This window comes from Antrostomus carolinensis, unplaced genomic scaffold (genome assembly GCF_000700745.2).
Source record: "Antrostomus carolinensis isolate BGI_N321 unplaced genomic scaffold, ASM70074v2 scaffold21693, whole genome shotgun sequence".
NCBI lineage: Eukaryota > Metazoa > Chordata > Aves > Caprimulgiformes > Caprimulgidae > Antrostomus > Antrostomus carolinensis.
In genome coordinates this window covers 18,299-30,249 of record NW_010304747.1, presented here as the reverse complement: position 1 = coordinate 30,249, position 11,951 = coordinate 18,299, and the positions used below count along the sequence as shown (strand labels likewise).

At 54.1% G+C, this 11,951-nt stretch overlaps 2 protein-coding genes across 3 annotated transcripts; both read right to left on the bottom strand.

Moving 5' to 3' along the window:
- Window positions 1-5,373: 5,373 nt before the first annotated feature.
- C1QB (complement C1q B chain) lies at window positions 5,374-7,204 on the bottom strand. Its single transcript, XM_010164568.1, has 2 exons — window positions 7,045-7,204; window positions 5,374-5,948 (listed from the first exon to the last, which is right to left on the bottom strand). Exons 1-2 carry the CDS (start codon window positions 7,202-7,204, stop codon window positions 5,374-5,376), a joined length of 735 nt encoding a protein of 244 aa, XP_010162870.1.
- A 2,786-nt stretch (window positions 7,205-9,990) lies between these two features.
- C1QC (complement C1q C chain) lies at window positions 9,991-11,704 on the bottom strand. Of its 2 annotated transcripts, XM_029084173.1 has the most exons (3): window positions 11,650-11,704; window positions 10,783-10,980; window positions 9,991-10,547 (listed from the first exon to the last, which is right to left on the bottom strand). In XM_029084173.1, exons 2-3 carry the CDS (start codon window positions 10,961-10,963, stop codon window positions 9,991-9,993), a joined length of 738 nt encoding a protein of 245 aa, XP_028940006.1. In that variant the 5' UTR covers window positions 10,964-10,980; window positions 11,650-11,704. The 2 variants fall into 2 exon arrangements, with proteins under 2 accessions (XP_028940006.1, XP_010162872.2); XM_010164570.2 differs by lacking the exon at window positions 11,650-11,704 and having other exon boundaries at window positions 10,783-10,981.
- Window positions 11,705-11,951: the final 247 nt, after the last annotated feature.

Genomic DNA, 11,951 nt, shown 5'->3' with positions numbered 1-11,951 from the left:
AATCAAACTCCACATGAGTCCCACTGAGGTTGCAACCAATCCCATCCTCCAGGGAACCCGTGCAGGGAGCTGCTGCCCTGCCAACAGTGGTGTTGATGCGGCCTCAGTCTCCACCCAGCCTGAGTTGGTTCTGCTGTGTCCCATCAGTGTCTGCAATCTTCACAGTGAGCACAGTCCAGTGCACAGCCCCAGTAACACCTCTACCTGGAGCACACCAGCATCGTGGCACAGCACTGAACCCATGTGGGGTTTCCCATTCCCTCCTGCTTGATATTACAGTTTGGAGGAGGGCAGGGAAGGAAGAACAGAGAAAAAATACAGCATCTCACTACACAGTCCTGCCCAAGGGCATAGAATCACAGAATCACAGAATGGTGGGGGGTGTAAGGGACCTCAGGAGATAATCTAGTCCAACCCCCCTGCCAAAGCAAGTTCCCTAAGAGCTGGTTGCACAGGAAAGTACACCAGGTTGCACAGGAAAGTGTCCAGGTGGGTTTGAACATCTCCAGAGATGGAGACTCCACACCCTCTCTGGGCAGCCTGTCCCAGGGCTCTGGCACCCTCACAGCAAAGAAGTTTTTCCTCAAGTTTGTCTGGAACTTCTGGTGTCCCAGTTTGTGCCCATTGCCCCTTGTCCTGTCACTGAGCACCATCAAGATGAGCCCAGCCCCATCCATTTGGCCCCCACATTTCAGATATTTATAGACATTGATCAGATCCCCTCTCAGGCTGCTCTTCTCCAGGCTGAAGAATCCCAGCTGTCTCAGCCTCTCCTCACATGGGAGATGCTCCAGGCCCCTCATTATCTTTGTGGCCCTATAGAAGAAGATGTAGAGCAGCCACCAGCTTAGCAGCCGTGACTGCCTGTGCCTCAGTGCTGGGAGGCTGAAGGGGAGGAAACGCTTGCAGACTGTTGAGGAGGGAGCTGCTGGCAAGGGAAAAGCATCCCTGCATCCAGGAGCAATGACATGACCCACGTGGGAGAAGGGCTGTTAGGCAGGGCTTGCATGGGATGCTGCACTACGTGGCCTTCAGAAGACTCTGCCGGGCAGTGTGGCTGTGGCTGTGTGATGCTGCCAGCAAGAACTAAGGCCAGCCAAGGATGGTTTAGAAAGGGCTTTTCCTCAGGTAGCAGACACTGGAGACTCACTGTGCTCAACACAAATGGATCAACACGTTTGAGAATGCCATGGCATTTCAGACCAGATCGCAGGACCAACATCCCTGGCTCAGCCTTACTGACAAACAGCATGACTGTGCTTTCATTTCTCCAGTTCAGCTTCATTTTCCATGAACACTGATAGGCACCTAGCATGCTCCACCACATCACATCCTGCCAGAATCCTGCTTATGCCTGGACTGGAGCTTCAGCACAGAAAAAAACCCCAAAACCCCAGCAGACAATGCCAAGGAAACTTCCATGTGGTATTCTTGCTGATCCCTGTTGCTCTGTGCCTTGAAATAGGAAGATTTTCTTTTCAAATCCTGACTGCTCTTTACCCGTGTCTTTGCACATCAGTGGATTTGCTCCAATTGAGCTTTGGATTAAACCAGTGCCTGGTTGCAGGGAGTCCCCAGGAAGTAGCCTTCCCATCTGCTGCTTTTTGGTGTCCCTGGACACCTTCACTGGGTATGTGACAGGGCAGGGTGACTGGGTGACATGACTGTGCTGCTGATTGGATCTGTCCCCACTCAGCCCACCGTGTCCGCATGACGTCCAGCACTGAGAAGCCAAAGTAACCCATGACTGCTTAGCTGCAGCTTGGCAAAATACTTAGAACCCTCAAACTCCTGCTCTGAAATTACCTCGAAACACCACCCTCCTCAACTTCTACCAGCCCATCTGCCGAGCATCCAGTAGCCTCTGTCTGGGCACAGCCCAGGTCTTGTTGGAGGCCTGACTCCACAGATGAGGGTCACAGCACCATCTGGTGAAGGTCTACAGCTTAGCTCTTGCTTGACCATGAGGAAGCACCGCTGCTCATTTCATCTGTGATGCCCTAAAATGAAGGATCAGAAGGGAGAAGAAAAGGAGCAGAACAGGAGTGTCAGGGTGGATCTGCAGACAGTGCTCAGAGAGAGTGTGCACAGAGTGGGGTGAGTGTGCAATATGAGGGCACATGGAACAGCGAGTGTGTGCAGAGTGGGGCGAGTGAGCACGTGTGAGTGTGCACAGCTCAGCAAGTGTGTGCACAGGGCAGGGTGAGTGTGCACAGGGGCACAGCGTGAGCGTGCACAGACTGGTGTGAGTGAGCACAAAGCACAGGCAGAGAGTGTGCACAGAGCACTGAGACAGCTCTGCCAGGTCCTGAGGGAGAAAAAAAAACCCTACAGATCTGTTCAGTGGGTGCAAACATGTCCAGGTTGAAGTTCGGTGGGTGACAGGCGCTCATGGGTAAGATGTGAAGAATTAATTAAAGATGCAAATTGGTCCTTTCTGTGTGAGACAGTGAATGTGGAGCTTACCCTGTCCAGTCTCCATCAGGCTGCACCTGACCCTGCAATAGGTTTCTCTCCAACTCTCCTGTTAATGGTTGTGTTGTTCCAAGATTATGGAATAATTAATTACATATCACAGTGCAGAGCGGGGAAGGTTTGAGAGCGGGGCTGTAGCATTCCCACCTTTCCAGGGTAACATCAAGCAGGTAACATGTGACTGGTAGCCCAGCACCTACCTATCCAGACTGGGTTTAATTTTTCTTGCTGTGGACCTGAGTACCACTGAGGATCTTGCAGAGGGTTTCTCCCACAGGGCAGCAATCCGGACTCCTGAGATTCCTGTGGGAGAGGACATCTCCATTTTGGCTCTGGCCTCAATGAGTGCTGCAATAGCTTGAGAGGAGGGGGGTCCTCTCCAGCTGCCCTGTGCTGGAGGCTTGGGGCTTTAGGGCTTCCCACGGGGTCAGAAACACACTGCCCGCACTGAGCAGCTCTGGAAGCACTGAATGGTGATGTTGCTCATGGCTGTCTGTCCCTCTTTTCTCATCCATTTTGCATACCTGAGGGCTGTGCTGCTCCATGGCCTGTGCAGTGGCAGCTTCAGGGGATCAGAGAGCTCCATCCCATGTATCTAATGCCTGAGATGGCATTGCTGCATGCTGGCTGAGACCCGTGGGAGGGAGCATTGCCCTGTGCACCTCTGTTTTCCAGCTGTGTAAGCATAGCAAGCTGCACTTCAGAGACAGTTGGTACCTGCACTGCCTTCTGACTCTCTCTGGGTACAGCCAAGACCCCAGAACCCCTTTGGCTTGTGCTGGTGTTAGGTCAGATATTAGTTTTAAAAATAAAAATGTCTTCCCCCTAGAGGGGATCCTGACAAAGACCTTTCCAAAAGTCCAAAATGATGGTATCAATTACTCAGAAAGGCAGAAAGCTTCAACTTGCTGTCCACCAGCATCCCAGATCCCTTCCTGCAAAGCTTTCTCCTGCCCCACACCTGGCGTGGGGCTGTCCCATGCCAGAGGAAGGACTTTGCATTTGTCTTCTCTAAAACGTCAGTTGGTTCCTGCCAGCTCATTTCTCCAGCCTGTTAAGGCTCTTGGAATGGCAGCCCTGTCCTCCAGTGTATCAACTTCTCCTTGGTTCATCATCTCCTCCAGACCTGCTGAGGGTTCAGGAGTCTTAGCTGGTGCGCGCTCCTTGGCCTCTGTTTTGGGGGTCAAATACCTACTCATTTCTCCCATCTGCTCTGCTGTCCTGATTTTATTTGGGATGCTGCATCTCCAGCTGCAAAATGCCATGAGCATTGCAGCTGTATTTTAAACACAGCCCAGTGTTCCTGTGCAGGGGGAGTTTTGGAATCCAACACCGAACATCTCTGCCTTGACTTTCTGAGAGGAGGCAGAGGTCTGGGGAGAAGGGGTGGCTGAACCTCTGGGGACAGGAGCCACAGATTTTGCTGGGAGAAGGATGAAGCTGTGAGGTGATGAGGACGAGGCATTAACCCAGGGCTGCAAGAGGTGACACTAACTCCTGCCCAGTGCCTCCTCCCAGACCTTACTGTCGAGGCAGAGCTGAGACTCACACTTCAGGGCACTTGTCAGTGTTAAACTTATGATTGGACCTGATGATCTTATAGGTCTTTTCCAATGGAGGCAATTCTGTAATTCTGCCCCTGTGAGCTTTGCTCTCCCAGCCTGTGGGAGAAGGATGCTCCGCTGGCAAAGTGGGGGCTGATCCAGTCTCCAGTGCCACCTGCCGGCAAATGAGCCCGGACAGACACTGGAGCCTTCAAGCTGGACACACCAGTGTCAGTCACTGTCCTGCCCTGGGACAGGGAGACCTGTGCAGCCCAGAGCTGGGGGGCCTGGACCCACAAGCAGATCCTGAGAGCTCAGTGGTGATGTTCCATAAAAGCCAGTCCATATCCCACCCACCTCCCATCCCCAAGACCCTATATCACAATCCCCTCCATCCAACCCCAGACTTCCACAAGAATTCTCCTTTTCCATGTCCTGAGCACCCTGTGTACACCCCCATGGGCTTCACACTCTGCAGATGCCACGGCTGGACTGGGGGCTTCAGGGAACACACCCACCCAGGTACAATGCTGGATTGTCACCTGCCCTGGGGACAGGGATATCCTTGGGGTCCTCAGCTCTTACTCATCTAGAAGTCCTTAGGTCCATCAGCTCTGCTATTAATAAAGACAGTCTGGGAGGGCTTGGCTGTGCTACAGGACTTGCAAATGTTGGTCCTCTGCTGGGATTACGGGGCTGCTCTGGACCCTGCCCAGCTGCACCAGGGTATAGTCATGTGCCCCACGTCTCTTCAATCATGGCATCAAGCTCTGGCTTCCCCATGCACACCTGGCTCATCTTGTCACAAGCTTTGATAAAGTATTGACACCAGCACCCCAAAAAATGTCTGAGCGGTTGGTACCTCCAGATCCTACCAGTCTCTGGGCTCTCCAGTACAGCACTATCTTCACCACATCCCCATCTACCATCAGTACCCAGTGGCCCAAATTTTCTCACTATGTCATGTGTCCCATCCCCCACTAAAGTCCAGGCTTCCTCTCCATGTTTTCCTAACCCTGGGCTAAGGCTTTCTCTGGGTGGCTCTGGAATGAGATACTCAGCATGGGCTGCAGCAGGAACTGCAAGAGTTGTCTGGCCTCTGCTCATCAGTATTGAGATACTACTGAGCCCAGGGGTATGCCCCGGGTACCTGAGCGTTATCTGGGGGGAAAGAGGCAAATCTGAGTAAGGAAGGAACCAGAAGCACAAGGAGCTGTCATTTAATGTGCAAGACCACCAGCAACGGGTTTAGGGCACTAAATATGAGACAAAGAGTCATTTTGAGGGAAGTCTTCAGCCCTTGAGTGGCCAGCCAGCAGCAGGGGAAGGACTGCAGAGGGATACTGTTGGCTGTCTAAGCATCAGGGAAGATCAGGAAGCCAGAGAAGACGCTGTCAGACCCTTCAATCCCCACCAGGGAGTTCTTCTCTGTTGGCTCCAGCCAGACGGACTCGTTCGCTGCCATCTGGAGAACCACACCACCTGTGGTGACCTGGTAGCTGCTGTGCACGTAGTCACAGAAGGTCACCACCTTCTCACCCCTGCTGCCACCCCTGCCCTTTTTCACATTGAGGCACAGGTTGCCCCTGGAGGTGACATGGTAGGTGAAGTAGTAGATGCCTGGGACCCGACAGATGAAGCGACCATACCGGTTCTCATAGTGGCCTTTCTCATTGGTGATGATGCGGTCAAAGCGGATGGGCTGATCCCGACGTGGGTAGGAGCTGATGGTCCTGGCAGCAGAGAAGGCAGACTTGAAGGTGGCCTTGTAGTCACCAGTGTCCCCCTGAGGGCCTGGGGCTCCCATGGGACCTGGTAATCCCTTTGAACCTGGGATGCCCCTGGGGCCGACCTTCCCAGGGTACCCTGGTGCTCCTGGGTCTCCCTTCTCCCCCATGTCTTCTTCGTGCTCCACTTGGCCAGGGGGACCTACAAAACAGGAGGAGGAGTCATTGCAGTCACAGCTGAGTCCCACGGGTCTGCAGAGGGGGCACTGGGAAGGAAAGGACCAGTACTTGTTCTGGGATGTGGGTTAGCAGAGACCCCTGCCCATCTGGCAGGCGTGACATCCCTTGCTCTCATGCACCCTCCCTCCCCAGGTTCCTCAGGATGCTCTGGTCTGTCCAGCCCCCTCTGTCCCCAAGCATCACCCCCATCTGATAACACCCCAAAGGGACTGGTGGAAAATGGATTGCTTTCCCAGGACCATGCACCTGGCACTGCCTAGTCCTGCATTGTGGTCGGGGCAACCCCTGGTATCATTATAGGCTGGGAGAAGAAGGCATTGAGAGCAACCCTGCTGAGGACCTGGGGTGCTGGTGGATGAAAAGCTGGAGATGAGCCGGCAACGTGCACTCACAGCACAAAGTCCAATATCCGTGTCCTGGGCTGCACCCAGAGCAGGGTGGGCAGCAGGTCGAGGGGGGGGATTCTGCCCCTCTGCTCCACTCTCCTGACACCCCACCTGCAGTGCTGCCTCCAGTGCTGGGGCCACCAACAGCACAAGGACATGGAGCTACTGGAGCCAGTGCAGAGGAGGCCACGAGGGTGATGCGAGGGCTGGAGCAGCTCTGCTGTGAGGACAGGCTGAGAGAGTTGGGGCTGTTCAGCCTGGAGAAGAGAAGGCTCTGGGGAGAACTTATTGTGGCCTTTTAGTACTTAAAGGGGACCTATAAGAAAGATGGGGACAGACGTTTTAGCAAATTCTGTAGTGATGGTTTTAAACTAAAAGAGGGAGATTTAGACTAAATATAAAGAATACATTTTTTTACAAAGAAGGTGACAAAACACTGGCCCAGGTTGCCCAGAGAGGTGGTAGATGCCCCATCCTTGGAAACATTCAAGATCAGGTTGGATGGGGCTCCAAGCAACCTGATCTGGTTGAAGATGTTTCTGCTCACTGCAGGGGGGGGTGGACTAGATGATGTTTAAAGGTCCCTTCAAACTCAAACTATTCTATGATTCTACAGTTTTCCTGCTCTCAGTGTTCACAAGACAATGTTTTTCCCACCTTCAACCTCCTTACCTTGCTGGCCCTTTTGGCCATTCTCCCCATCTCTGCCGTTGCTACCGGGCTGTCCTGGTGACCCTGGGATGCCTGGGATGTTGCCATAGGTCTTGCAGAATGTGGCACTTGCAAGCTGCCCTCCAGCCAGCCAGATCAGCATTGCCCACACAGTCTGCATCTGCTGGAGCACAGAAGGATCTCGAGGGACTTGCCTTGGGCAGTGGGAAGGATGGGGAAGGCACTCTGTGCTGCTCTGAAGGATGACGACTAGAAGCACTTCTGGGTACTACCATCAGGGAAGGAAAACATCCTGCTGCAAAGTCAAATCTGCTCAGCTGATGGCCTCAGAGGGATCAGCTCCTTTGCACATGGAAGGGCTTCTCAGGCTCTTCCCACTCTTAAATTACCAGTTTCCAAGTACCCAGAGCTTCAGCCACAGGAATATCTGGGGACAGGTTAGCCTGTCCCAGAGGTCTGATGTCATGTGGCATGTGCTGCAGGTCCCTACTGCTCTGAGTCCCCACTGCTCCCTCAGAGGACAAATTCTCCATCCCATCTTAGGACCACAACTGTAGGGTAAAATCCTTCCCCAGGCCAGAGCAGTTTCATCACCTGCAAGAGATAGCTCTTGCTTTCCACCAGCATATCTGATGAGCAGCTTTAGTCCTTGCAAATAAATCCCTAACCCTGCCCTCCTAACCCCTATGGGTTCCCCTTGTGTTCTGACACATGCCTACTTCATCCCATTCCTGTATCTAACCAGCTTTACTGGGACAGTCATCTGGGCTTCCAGCCACAGGGTCCCATTTTCCTTCTGCCCTCCCTGCATTCCACAGCTCAGCTCCTTCCCCCAACTCCCAGTGCAGATGTGTGAGGGGTAAGCACTGGGCATTTGGGGGCTGTATTTGGACATCACATCACTCTCTAGCCTCAGGTGGACTTCCCCAGCACTAAAACTCTGGTGTCAAGGGGAAAAGAGGCTGGTGAGTTGGATCTTCCAGCTCTGATTCAGATGCAGCAGGTACAAGAACCAATCCACGGGCTCCCAGCCCAGGCCCAGGCAGATGACCAAAGCATCTCAGGGCAGGAGGGCACCTCCAGGACAACTTTCAGACTAATGCTCAGTCCCTGATCACCCCTCTGGATCTTTGTCATCTCTCCTTTCCATCTACCCCCTCCCCCAGGTGGAGCAGGAGGGGTTGGGGTCCCACCAGGGATCTCCACTACCCCCAGCCCAGCAGCCCCCTTTCTCTTCAGCTGCAGCAAAGTGCCAGTAATGCAGGAGGTGACTGTCACCCTGGTGCTGCCGAGTACCCTGCCTGCTCCTGCTTGCAAGGGAGAGCTGGGGCTCAGCCTTACCGATGTCTTGCTCTTACCTTGAATGTCTCGTTGCACGGACTGGGAGATGGAGCAGGACACACCAGTGTCCTGCTTGGAAATGACCATGGGGGGAAGCAGAAGTTTGTTGCAAGAACTGTTGTGAAATGATCTGGGTCACATCCCTTTTTTATCTTTAGCTCCTACCCTTTCTTCAGTAGCACTTTCATATCCACCACAAATGCAGTTTGTCAGCTCAGCAGAACATGCCATCCCCAAACAGCACTCTGAGGCCCCTCAGATGTACAGGGGGATGTCTGCTCTGCCCTGCATGGTCCCTGGGTCCTCAGGTGTGTTTGCTATGGGTGATGCTGCTGCGAGCTCCAGACAAGTTTGGGGTTACCCCTCAGGACTGTAGAAATGTGCATGCCCTTAGCTAGCATCCCTCAAGCTTCTCCATACAGCTCTGCTGGGAGGTACCAGCAGGCCCAGAGGATGCCAAGGTTCTCAGCATCCATCACCTTGAATCTGTCCGCCAGGGCCTCATAAATGTTGTGGATGGGAAATGATTTCACCCTGTGGTAAAAGCATTTCCAGTCCTTCTTTATGCTGATGCCTCACTGAGGTGAAGCACAGGACGTTCAGTAGAGATGACCTCCTTTTCCACTGTACAATGTGTGCCACCAGGAGGAATCTCCGTTGTTTTTTCTAGGCTCTGTAGCCTCCACAGCCACAAGCTCCTTTGGTCTGGCTCAGGGAAGCCAGTGCTTCCACTTCTGTGTCCCTTCTGAGGCTGGGACCCTGGTGAGGCTGGGACCAGAGGCATGGGTATGCAGTTTGCTGCATGGTCTGTGGCCTTCTGCAACTGAATTGCATCCACTTGGAGAAAAAGGGGAGTATCAGGGCTCCTGCTTGGAGGAGTCTTGGTCCCATCCTAGATGAGGGCTGTGGCATGGGCATGGGAACCCTTCTACCCAGCTGAGCAAAGCCAGGGTTGCAGATGGTGTGTAATGCTCACTGATGCTAAGCATGACTGAAACAGCAAGAGCTTGGGGACATCCTGGTGCCACGCAGTTGTCCAGATGTCATGCACACCACACACACACACGCACGCACACGCACGCACACACATCCATCCAGCCACACATGGGCTCCACTCACAGAAAGGCAAGTCATGGAAGAAAAACCATGCCAGGCCAGGCACACTGCAGAAGGTTTTATTGACACTTTCCATAGAGGGGTCATGGCAAAGGTGCTGCTGCAAGCCTGCTCCAGGACATGTGGTTGTCCCTGGTGCTACCCAGGTAGGAAGGGGAAAGACATAGAGACACCTCTGTCTCTGACAGCAGAAGGTAATGTGGGATTATCAAGGTGGATGCACATGGCAGTGCCAGTAGGACACCAGGGGCTTAGCACCATCACTCTGGGTGCAGATGCATCCAGACATGCCTGTTCCCCCCATTCAGCAGCTGCCTGCACTCGTTCCCCAGGCCAGGAGGTTGTGTCTGGCAGCTGGGGCTGACCCCTTACTGGGGCTTCCCACACAGCCGAGAAGCCTGAAGCGTCTGCAGCAGCCTGGTGGTAAGCAACAGCATTTGCAGGGCAGGGTGAAGAGGTTGGCATGCTGGGATGGGCTCTGGCTGTCCTCTAGTCCGAGAAGAGCAGGAACCCTGAGAAGATGCTGTCGGAGTTGCCGATGCCCACCATGCCATTGTATTCGTTCACCTCCAGCCAGACCTGATCCCCAGCATCCAGGTGGAAGAGGATCCCACCAGAGCTGACCTGCATGGTGTTGGTGTTGTGGTCACAGAAGCTGGTCATTTTGTTCTCATTCTTGTACAGGCTGACGCAGAGGTTGGCTGTCTGCGAGGTGTGGAAGATGAAATAGTAGAGGCCAGGGAGCCTACAGGTGAACTTGCCCGTGGTAGCATCATAGTCATGGTTGGTGTTGGTGATAATGTGATTGAACACCACGGGGACATTCTTCAAGGGGTGCTCACTGGTCTGCCTTGTCACTGAAAATGCTGACTGGTGCTTCTGCTTGTAGCTGCCTGGCATACCCGGCTCTCCAGCAATGCCCATCATTCCAGGGTCTCCAGGGACACCAGGGAGACCACTGGGGCCAGTCTTGCCTGGCAATCCAGGATTGCCTGGTTCTCCTTTCATGCCCTTGGGACCTTGTGTTGCAGGAGTGGCTGGGATGCCTATAGGGTGATGGAGAGTGAAAGGGAGTCATCGTCAATGGCAGTATATGAGGAAAGGCTACTCCAGCCCCTTCCCTCAGACAGGAGAGGGTTGTTGCCTCTCTCCAGCCTCCTCTTCTCCTTCCCTATCCACAGAGGATGCTCTCTGTGGCCTACAAACCAAGGCAGACTGGCAATGGAGGACTCAATGGCCCCCCTTCAACAACCTGCATGGTTCCCCTCCTTGCTCACTCACCTGGCTCGCCTTTGGCACCCTTCAGCCCATCCCGGCCATCCTTGCCTGGTACACCTGGCATGCCTGGCAGGCCTGGAGTCCCATAGCAGCTGTGAGGGGCATCTCCGGTCACAGCAGACCCCAGATTCAGGAGTAGGAGGGTGAGGACCAGGTGAAGCTGCTCCCAGAAGTTCTGACCCATTTTGGTGCTCTGTAGCATGGAAAGGGAAGGACAGTGTTAGCGTGAGGGGCCACAGCAGGGTGGTTTTTCAGGTCATGGGGCAGAAAAGGTACCATGCTATGAGACTGACTTCATCAGGAGCACCTGTCTGTGATGGTTGTGCCCTCAGTGTCCCCTCCACACCAAATGCAGATATGTGGAGATGGACCCTGGGCTCATCGTCACCCACAGGGCAGCCCCTGATGGCACAAGGAGGATTGGACTTTCAGTCTGGTAGGAGCCATGAAGTCTTGTGGTACCCGTGGCCATCCCAAAGCTCTCCTGGTCCAGTGTCCCAAACCACCTGCAAGATGCATACACTGCTGCAATCATTGCACCATGCTGCACTGAGGCTGGAGCTCTCTGGACCAAGTGGATCTCACCCCTCCTCCAACACCAGCCTGATGTTCCTGGCTCTGCCTGTCAGGATCAAGCTCCCATCAGCTGAGGATCTTCCAGGACAGTGCCTGGCTCAGGTAACTGGGTCTTCCCTCAGCAAAGACAAGCATACATCCCCTCCCGTGACACGTGTGCAGCCTGGCAGCTCCTCTGTCTCTTTCTCCTCTTCCTCTGACATAGCCCAGCACGGTGCCATGCTGCTGGACCCCCAGTCCCCATGCAGCCCACCCTGAAGAGATGGATCTTGCAGCATCTCTTACCTCTGGTGGGGGGAGCAGGGCATGGGATCCTGCTCTGCTGAGCCCTCTGACTGCTGTGGGCACTGCCTGCCAGCACAGCACGGCGTGAGCGACTCTCAGTAACACCCTCCTGGAGGAAGTCACAGAGTTAGGAAAGGGCCCTTGGGGATCCAGAACTCCCAGCTGACCCTCACCCGAGTTTCACATCCTCCTGCCTGATTGTTTCTCCTGAGCAATCACTTTCCTGGCTTTTCAGTGAGACCTGCACTTGTGCCACTGCAGCAGCAGGACCTGGAAGGACAGAGGTGGGATAAGCCATTGACAAGAGATGT

Coding starts and splice junctions, on each gene's coding strand:
- C1QB (XM_010164568.1), bottom strand. CDS start 7,204: ATGCAGACTGTGTGGGCAATGCTGATCTGGCTGGCTGGAGGGCAGCTT. Junction 5,949..7,044: donor TGGCCAAAAGGGCCAGCAAG/GTAAGGAGGTTG, acceptor CCTGTTTTGTAG/GTCCCCCTGGCCAAGTGGAG.
- C1QC (XM_010164570.2), bottom strand. CDS start 10,981: ATGCTACAGAGCACCAAAATGGGTCAGAACTTCTGGGAGCAGCTTCAC. Junction 10,548..10,782: donor GGGTGCCAAAGGCGAGCCAG/GTGAGTGAGCAA, acceptor ATCACCCTATAG/GCATCCCAGCCACTCCTGCA.